This window comes from Miscanthus floridulus, chromosome 5 (genome assembly GCF_019320115.1).
Source record: "Miscanthus floridulus cultivar M001 chromosome 5, ASM1932011v1, whole genome shotgun sequence".
NCBI lineage: Eukaryota > Viridiplantae > Streptophyta > Magnoliopsida > Poales > Poaceae > Miscanthus > Miscanthus floridulus.
Genome location: NC_089584.1, coordinates 8,361,070 through 8,371,338, shown reverse-complemented (window position 1 = coordinate 8,371,338; position 10,269 = coordinate 8,361,070). Strand labels below are relative to the sequence as shown.

Below are 10,269 nucleotides of genomic sequence, written 5' to 3'. Positions count from 1 at the left end.
ATAAAAAATCGATGCACTTACAGGTAAACCGTGAACAACGGGCCTCCCGACTGGCCATCGCTCCCAACACCAAACCTATAGTAGGTGGGAACAATCTCCTAGATTGGCACCTTCTGTACGACGTCAGGACATAGTGTGTCCTAGTCTTCCCAGTATCAAACCTCTCCTTCAATGTGAAATCACCACCAAACTTTGCATTCAAACAGACATAAAAGGTCGTTGAAGCTAGAAGGTTCATCAAACTATTCCAATTCTTCTTCCATATCCTCAAACATACCGTCTTCTCTCCTAACACTTCCTCCGTAAAAAACTCTAACACAACAATCCATCTATAAAAGCATTTCAAAAAACTTCATCAAGTCGTCCAAATCATCGTACGTACTATCCGTAGTAATATTAATACATATTCTAACTATAACTATACTAACTAATCTAATATTAATATCTATACAAGACGAACTACAACTAATTATACTAAATACAATAACTAACTAGACTCACTAACTGTACTAACTAAACTAACTTTACTAACTATACTAACTATACTAACTTACTATACTGCCTATACTAACTAAACTAACTAACTATATTTTACTAACTATACTAACTTTACTTATTGTACTAACTTACTATACTAACAATGTCGATTCAATCAATAAATACATTAGGGGAGTACCTCGCGGCAGCGGCGTTCGTCCTCACGACGGCGGCGGTGCTCGTCCTCGCGGCAGCAGCGTGCGCTCGTCCTCGCGGCGGCGCGTGCTAGACCGGGCCGGGAGGCGCGGGCGCTGGCCTCGGCGGCGGCGGCGGCGGGTGGACACGGGATAGAGAGAAGGGCGTGTGAAAGTTGGGAGCGGTGTATAGCAGTGGCGCGGCACTGAGGGCGACGGAGGCAATGGCGGGCGCGGCGGGCGTCCGTGGCGCGGTGGGCAGCCGTCGTGCGTGGCCGGAGGGCGCGGTGGGTGGCTGGCGGGCGTGGCGGGCGGCCGGCGTGCGTAGGCGGCGGGCAGGGCGGTAACGTGACACGACTGGACTGGCCGCGGGCCTATATTTGGCTCTGCCGCGCCCTGGCGAGTGGCGCGTCACTGCCGCGCCGTGATGCGTGGCGCGTCACAGCCGCGCTCTGATCGGTGGCGCGGCAGAGCTGGCCACGTCACCGGTCAGTGGCCCTGTCGCTGCCACGTAGGCAGCCTCGCCGCGCCCCCATGCATGGCGCGACAGCGTTAATTCGTCGGGCTGTGCGAATAGGCGCGGCCAAAAGTGTTAGATTTGAAGAAAAAAATAAACAGTGTTAGTTTTAAAATTAGTTTAAAAAATATGTTAAAAAAATCTCCAGCAACCGCCTTCAAGATCAGCTCCCTTGTCCGATTTCTAGATCCGCCGAGGGGCGGATATAGGCCTAGGGTCACTAGGACGCAAAAATCTCCTATAAGAATTGGGCCAAAATGAGTGCCCTGGTGGCCCAAAAATCTCCACAGGCATTGGGCCAAAATCCCTCGAGTCTCCCAACCAGCCCAGCCGCCCAGGCAGAGAGCGCATCCCTGAGGCCCGATCCCGACCCCAAGTCCCCGCCACCACGCTCCCACACGCCGTCAAACCATGTCGCAGAGGTCGGAGACGGGTACTAGTACTACTGCAGGGGAGGACGACGAGGAGCAGCGGCTGCGGGCGGCGAAGCGTCACCTGCAGGCAGAGGCGGGGGTGCTGGAGCGCCTGATGTACAAGCACAAGCACCAGAACCAGCACCGTGGCGCTGCCTACTTCCAGTACCTCCTCAAGGTGAGGCCCGGCTGCTCCTCTACACCTCCTGATGATACCTGCCATCCCACTGACCACTGAGCGAATGGTAGCGAGTTTCTGTGCGCGCAGGTAAGGAGGGACCTGAGGCTGCTGCTCGGCGCCGGCTTCACGGAGGTCCTCAACGCCGTGTTCCCGGTTCTCGCATGCCGCAAGCCGGCCAACACGATCCTCGTCCCCACCAAGTCAGTCTGTTATTGTAGTTACTCTTCTTACAAATTTCACTTGCTATTATCTGATTATTGGCATGTTTGGATTTTTACTTAAAACCTTTTTTTTCTGAATTCTGATATAGGCAGACTAAAAAGAAACCTGGTGCAAACCACAGCCATCATGAGAGGCTTTTGGGTGTTGCCCGCTTGTTATCCCAGGTGTGTTCTGTGTTTGTTGAGCTTTGATGTGACTGGAATCTTGACTAGTAGACTCAAAGTGAGATTTCAGACTTTGCCCAACTTAATATCGTATAGAACCTCAGTCAAAATTTTTCTGTCCCGTGCAGATGTCTGAACCTGTTATGAAGGAAGCAATGTATCCTTTTTGTTTTGCTTGTTATATCATGTTTCTGTTTAATTTCTTAGGTCACAGATAGGACTAGTTGTGCTTGTGTACTTGCACTTGGCTTACCTTAAACCATATATGTCTCGCATTGACCATTTCATTATTACTATTGCAATTGAAAGATGTCCAAAGTTCCTTAACCTAAATTACAGTGAGATAACATTTTTACTTGCTAGATCATTCTTTGTTGATCTTTGCATGGCAGTGTTTTCTTTGCTTGCACGAGTAAGGGTCCTGATCCAACAGGTGAAGGTTATAATCTATAAGCATGGCTAATAGTGTATCAAGAAAATTCAGTAATCATTGTTGACATGCACTCTCCTAACAAGTTAGGAAAGTCACCTTGGAATCACATGCTAGATAATATTGTTATTCTTTCTGTTTTCCTTACATAGCTTTTGCCATAGATGCTGACCCTCTGGTATTTGTTTCACAGATGCTACTTGATGTTGTGTCAATATACAATAAGGTCAATGATCTTACTGATAGGAAGCAGGCTGTTAAGATTGGCATCAGCAGAGTGCAGGTATATTTTACTTCCACACTAGCAATGATGTCATTTTGTATGTCATGGAGAAACCGTACTGCCTGAGACCATTGTTTTCACTTTTCACACAAACTGATCTTGCTAGCGAATGTAATGATTTCACTAAATAACTTTGCCTCTTTTCTTTCTCTTATTCCCACAGGCTTTGAGAGAGTACTACCCCTCTATGAATGATGCATGTACAGTTCTGGAGTGCGTATGGGTAAAAGATAAATTCATTTTGCATGAAAAGGTTACTGATATCTGTCAGGAAACCCAAGGTAAGGATCAGAAGTGCTGTGATCCTGAATCTCCAATCCAGTATGAAACACTTGCATTCATTAGTGAAGGTTGAAATGCTTTATCTTCTATTCTTTAAATGCATGATAATCCATTGATCTTGAATTATTTGTTGCCTTTGTCATAATTAGTTGACATGATCATGAATCATGAGAATGCCTGGTGCTTTGTTGCTGATTTTGATTGAAAAGCAAGCACCTTAGTAGCGTCGTTGCATTGTTAAATGTTAAGAACATAGCTCAAATTAAATCTTTGAAGATATTTTGAATTATTTTACTATAAAATTACCATGATTCCCAAGCTAGCTACCAACTACCAAGGCGCGAGTATGGCTTTTGAGGTTAGTCCATCAATCTTTGGAAGTATGTCACATTAGGGTGTATATTAAACAGTTACGGTTCACACATGGTGGCATGATTTATGGTGCGGAAAAAGTCTACTTAACCTTACATAGCCTACTTGAATGATAAGCTAACATGGTGATGGTTCTGACTGAAATGCTCTATGTTTTGCCTATTACAGCTATATATGGAGTTATTTATATAATTGTAGCTTATAAGTTTGTTAATTTAAAAGTCAGTTATTGCTTTAGGGAACAAAACAAAAGGTTTTGTAGCAACATCCTTTTATTATTATGTAGAAGTAGAACATGACCAGTTCTATTTTTATGGTTCTATGGTCTTTAACTTCAAAAGCATTCTTTTTTAATTCCATTGCCCTTTTGTGACCAATTTCAGATATGAAAAGCCTAGAAGAAATGAACTGGCCAGCCAGCCAGCCAGACGCTGCTCTAGCGGAGCAACCAGATAAAATGATCCATTCCAGTGATGTTGGAGGTTTTCACAGCGGGGGGCAACTAGAAAATAAAAGCGGTGCTTGTTCAGTTCCTGACGCCCTTAGTACTCGCGAGATTCTGAAGCCGAGACTAGGAGGAGAGTAGCATTTGTAGCAGTTGGAAATTTGAAAGTCACAGGTGCAGCCTTAAAAACAAAATCATCAGAGGTGAACAAGAAGCAAAGGCTAGCCACGATTTCTTCTTCCAACATACAATCTGGACTGTACAACAAATTGTTGGATTGTGAGACTGCATAGAACTCCAAACTTTAATAGTTTTGAAAGTTAATACTTCAATTTTTTTATCAAGGGGAAAAGCAATAGGTAGGAAAGTGTGATTGTGCGAATGCATAGGTCACTGTTCTGAAGCTGAGGCCCTTTATCATTTCTGTACCAAATTTCAAGGATGAATTGCAAGATTATTTTGTAGCGTTTGTATTTGGGATCAACAATATCTTTCAATCGAACAAGATGCCTGTGGAGTGGAGAAGAAGCATATTGGTACCAATCTACAAGAACAAGGGAGATATCCAAAGTTGTACTAATTATCGGGGAATTAAGTTGTGAGCCACACTGTTAAGTTATGGGAGAGAGTCATCGAGCAGCGCCTACGAGGAACGATGCAGATATCAACAAACAAATTTGGTTTCATGCCCAGAAGGTCAACCACAGAAGCAATCTTCTTAATAAGACAGGTTATGGAGCGGTTTAGAGAGCAGAAGAAGGACCTACACTTGGTTTTCATTGACTTAGAGAAAGCTTATGACAAGATACCAAGAAATATTATGTGGTGGTCTTTGGACAAATATAAAGTCCCATCAAAGTACGTGACCCTCATCAAGGACATGTACAACAATATTGTGACTAGTGTTCGAACAAACGATGGTAACACATATTACTTTTCGATTAAAATTAGACTTCATCAAGGGTCAACCTTAAGCCTGTATCTCTTTGTGTCGGTGTTTTCGGATCACCGATGAGTAAATTTGTATTGCGCGTCTGGCTCGGATGGTGTGCTCAGGGGACACAAGGGTTTATACTGGTTCAGGCGGAACGTCCCTACGTCCAGTTTGCTGCAGCTCGTGTTACCGGCACTTGGTTTGCAGTAGAGGTTACAAATAGGCGATAGAGGGAAAGGATCCTAAGTCTCTGGTGAAAGGAGTGAACGGGTGCTGAGAGCTCGATCACTGCTCAGCCGTGTGCTCGTGTCGTGCTCTTGCGCTTTTATCTCGTGGTTCGGTCTCGTGTGGATCTAGATCCCCCTTCATGGGGTGCCCTACTTCCCCTGTTATAGACGAAGGAAAAGCACGGGTTACAACGGAGGAAAAGGAGAAGAACAAGAGAGAGAAGAAGGCTTCCAGGATTGTCGGGTCCTTCTTCTTCATGCGGGTCCCGTCGATCCTATAGATGTCAACAGGGACGGTTCCACGTCGTGGCCCTGTTCGTCACTGACGCCATATGCAGGCATCATCTGTCGGTCATGGCATTCCATTCCATCCTGGCGGACGTCGTGATGAACTGACGCGCATGTCAGCGTTTGTACGAGGGTTAGGCAGAACAGCACCGGCACGCCCAACGCTGTTCTTGATGTGAATCCTCAGGTATGGCCCGTCATGGCCACGTGTTACATCAAGACGTGCTAGTCTCTTCCTTGGTGTCAGAGTTTTGACCCAGGCCCATACGCTTGGACCTGGAGTGGTTGGCGGCGATATGGGTCTCCGTCGGACGAGATGGAAACCGCGCCTTTGGGGTCGGGGGAGATGGAGCCCGCACCCAAGGGATCGGGCGAGACGGAGCCCATGGCTTTGGGTGAGACTCCCGCGGCCTTGGGGTCGGGCGAGACGGAGCTCATACCCAAGGGGTCGGGCGAGGCAAAAACCGCATCCTTAGGGTCGAGCGAAGCGGAGCCCGCACCCAAGGGTTCGGGCGAGACGGAGCCCATGGCCTTGGGTGAGACCCCCGTGGCGTTGGGGCCGGGCAAGACGGAGCCCGCACCCAAGGGGTCGGGCGAGGCAGAGCCCGCGGCCTTGGGGTCGGATGGGACCTTTTAATACGTCTTGCTTCATCCGGGGACGTCAGCGTAGGCACTAACCTCCTTGCTTTGGGTATCCCTAATATCGATACCCGACACTTTGCCTTGGTAATGGATGAGGTTACCAGGAACATACAAGAGGATATCCCTTGGTGTATGTTGTTCGCTGATGATGTAGTGTTAGTGGACGAAAGCTAGACGAGAGTAAATAGGAAACTAGAGTTATGGCGGCAGACCCTTGAGTCTAAAGGTTTTAGATTGAGCAAAACTAAAACTGAATACATGAGATGCGGCTTTGGCGGAGTTGTACAGGAGGAGGGAGATGTGAGTTTGGAAGGTCAAGTAGTGTCTAAGAAGGATACCTTTCGGTATCTGGGATTAATGCTACAGAGGGATGGAGATATTGATGTGGACGTTAGCCATGGAATCAAAGCAGGGTGGATCAAGTGGCGACATTCTTCTGGCATTCTCTGTGACAAGAGGGTGCCACAAAAGCTAAAAGGCAAGTTCTATAGAACGGCGATTAGACCGACTATGTTGTATGGAGCAGAATGTTGGCCTACAAAGATCGACATGTTCAACAACTGAGTGTTGCAGAAATACATATGTTGCGATGGATTTACGGTCATACAAGAATGGACCGAGTTTCGAACGATGATATATGTGATCGCCTAGAGGTAGCACCAATTGAAGAAAAGCTTGTCCAACATCGGTTGAGGTGGTTTGGCCATGTCCAAAGGAGACCTCCAGAGGCACCAGTGCATTGTGGAGTCCTAAGTCAAGCTAACAATATGAGGAGAGGTAGAGAAAGACCGAAATTGACATGGGGGAGACAATAAAAAGAGATATGAAAGCTTGGGATATACCTAGAGATCTATGTTTGAATAGGAGTACTTGGAAAGCAGCTATTAAAGTGCCTGAACTATGACTTGGGGCTCTTAGTGGGTTTCAACTCTAGCCTACCCCAACTTACTTGGGACTGAAAGGCTATGTTGTTGTTGTTGTTGTTGTAGTATTTGGGAGATGCCCATCTTCACATCAACATTCAGAAGTTGTGTGCACTATTAGAGATTTAAATTATGAGCTGCAAGATTGTTTTATAGGGTTTGTATTTGGTCATTGTCATGCCAATGGTCAGCAGCACACCTTTATACAACTGACTTTTGTTTGCATTGGCAGATTTCTGCCTTACAGATTTAATTATTCGTCCATTCATTGTGTGATTTTGTGCTTGCTTATGTAGTTTCATTTTAAAAATGTCAATTTGGAACTTGGGTTACAAAAAATATGGCTCTACAATTGTGCAAGTGTTAATCAGTAATCGAGTATAAAAGCAAGCTCTTGTAATTGATCTCTGCAAAGAATTATGGCGGTTCTTGTGACAATCTCAACAAAAGAGATTTTGCGCATGCATACATATACTCTGGAACGATAATCATATTTGACTCTGTTCCAGAATGATAATCATATTTCAAACAGTATAAAGTTAACTTATATAAACTTTAACCTACAATTATTCAAACTATAAAATTTAGGACATGAAACTTGTATCAGTGGATCTGTATTCAAATTGCCTCTGGAGTTATATTGGTTCTTTAGCAAATGACAATATATAGTAAGAGAAAGTAGTAGTCAAAATCTTCATTTTTTTGTTGGACCTTTTCATCATGATCAAAATACGCTTATCGTTCCGGGACGGATGGAGTACCATATAGAATATATAAATTAGTGGATCAAGATTCAAGAAGACCCATTTAGCTCAAGATCTAACATTTCATGTATTATCAGGCTTCAGACCAATTGACCATGCTTCTTATAAGAAGATTAATTGTTGCAACTGAGCTCATAAAATGATGAATGAAGATCTGGTTGTTGCTATCGTTACATGTTCTACTACTACCCCATCAGGGCAAGCTTGGAAGTGTAACTTCATCAAAGCAGAGAAAGTTGACCCGTCCATTATCAACATGACAATATTTCAGAGGAATGCCCCTGGAATTGTTTTCCACTGCTTCCAATTCAACCCTTGAGGGTGGTTTACCCTTGCACCAGATTGGAAAGATAATGCATCAATGTATTTCTTATGGGATCATATGTCGAAGTTGTTATAGAAACATGTATCAACAGAGCATATGAGATCATCCCTGATTCCTATGATGCTGGTTTTATCTGTAAGCTATGGCCCTCGACTTACATGACAAGATTTTTTGCAGTTTAACTCTTAGCACTAAATCTTAGACCCAGCTCGGTTTCATCTATTTCTTTCTTTGGGAAAAAAGTTGGTGAAAAATAGAAAGAAAATGTGATAAGTTGCAATTGACAAACACAGAGAATATGCAGGCGAGAAATGATGATTGATTATATAATTTGACAGCAACTTGGCAAGACAGAGTCCAATTAACTGAGTTATCAATTGAGTTTATATAGCTAATAGATGGGTGATCATTGCAAATAGATACATAAGCACAAGAAACCCATTTATAGAGCTGCATGCCAGAGCCACCCTTGGCCTCCATGAAACTTGGGCCATGTGTACCAGAAGGCACTCACATGTTCAGATGTTCCAATGAAGAAGATATTATCCCCCCCCACCACCAAAAACTTATGCATTCATATTTACAAATAGATAATTCCATCAATTAAAGAAAAAACTGAAATGAGGATGTGCCCTGTTACCCAAATACTGAAAGATCCACAGAAGATGAATTGTAGAAAAATTACACTACATTAAATCTATGACCATAAAATTAACTAAGTCAATAAAAGAGTACTATTACCTTAATAGACATAAGAGGAAAGTAGGGGACCCTGGGGATGACTTTTTGAACTTGCTATTTGGCAGATAAACTTCAAAAGATGGAGATATCCCACCAATCTGCATTTTCTTGAGCAATTTGGTTATGTCATTGGAGGCTCCGTCAACTCTATTTAAGGTCTGATCAGTGTCACAAGTACCACTATGCTTCATTGTCCAAGGAACGCCAAATCTTCCAACAATATATCCAAGGATTTCAAATGCTTATAAGCCTGGAAGGCATCCTAGGAGCACCCATAATTTCCTCCAACAAGTTTTTCATAGATGCCTTCAATCCCTATGGTTTCAACATTGTCACTGAGAAGAATCAATGCACCTCTTTCAGCCAAGAACCTGCAATGGTTTCATCAGACAATAAGCCTTCACTAACAAACTTGAGTACTCCAAAAACTAAAGTCAATGGCAAGCAATTCATGCATAATACGTTAGTAGTAAATGGCTTCAGAGATTCACGTAGTGCAGCATTTATGCTGGTCTGCTGGATGCACAGCACACCGTGGCTATAAGTCCGGTACAATCAAACGCTGCACAGATACGGCATTTCATCAAATAGTTGTCGTACCTGATCTCCTCAACGTTGTAGCACAGCTTGCCGACCCGAGTGACACCGGTGGTCAGCCACAGCTTGCCCCTCCTCTCCACCACCTCTGCAGCGCTGATTTCCTCCACCCACCGCGCGCGCGATGCCACATTCCTATGCCTAGATCCGCAGAACCTAGTGAAGTCACAATCCCAGGAAGAGGACGAGCCAACAGAGACAGAAAAGGCAGAGCATCTGCAAGCAAAACAAAGCACGTACCTGAACTGGAGCCTTGAGGAGGCGGACAACGCAGCGTCGAGGAAGGGGTTGAGGTGCTGCTCCTCGCCATCGTCGTTTCCAACGGCGGGGGCCGGAGCTCGGCTCTTCGCCATCATTTTGAAAGTTTCCCCTACTTCGTTGAACTCTAGAGTAACGACGTGGCTCGGGTCGGCCCTGGCCGGTAATAATAAACGAGCACTTTGGGCCCGCGACCCGCCACTGGGTAAACGAGCAGTAAAGTTGGCTCTTCAGAGAATTAGAGACTCGAGCCAAATCATTTAGGCCCAGAACGCCAGTTTAATTGCAGCAAAAGATGCTCAGCAAAACCTATTACTATTCTAAAAAAAGAGCAAAACCCATTACTCTTTAACGGAACTAAAGGTGCTCTGAAAACTGTACACTAGTGCAAGAACTAACACGATGGCAAGGTGAGAGTTTTGGTACCCCTGCTGTTTTAGATCCTATTATTTGGACGCCTTTTACGGATTCGATTACAAGAGGATATTTCTTTTTCAAGAGTGGTGGTTTAGCGAGCACATGGTATATATTGGTACAAGGGGCTCTCAGTCGTCATGAGGGTGATGCTTATTGCATCATTCGAGGCCATT

At 44.5% G+C, this 10,269-nt stretch overlaps 1 protein-coding gene and 1 pseudogene across 1 annotated transcript; one reads left to right on the top strand and one right to left on the bottom strand.

Annotated features, from left to right (window-relative positions):
• Window positions 1-1,599: 1,599 nt before the first annotated feature.
• On the top strand, window positions 1,600-4,884 carry LOC136451457 (uncharacterized; annotated as a pseudogene).
• Window positions 4,885-9,086: 4,202 nt separating this feature from the next.
• LOC136454210 (uncharacterized) lies at window positions 9,087-9,774 on the bottom strand. The gene is made up of 3 exons (XM_066454718.1): window positions 9,662-9,774; window positions 9,425-9,577; window positions 9,087-9,195 (listed from the first exon to the last, which is right to left on the bottom strand). Exons 1-3 carry the CDS (start codon window positions 9,772-9,774, stop codon window positions 9,087-9,089), a joined length of 375 nt encoding a protein of 124 aa, XP_066310815.1.
• Window positions 9,775-10,269: the final 495 nt, after the last annotated feature.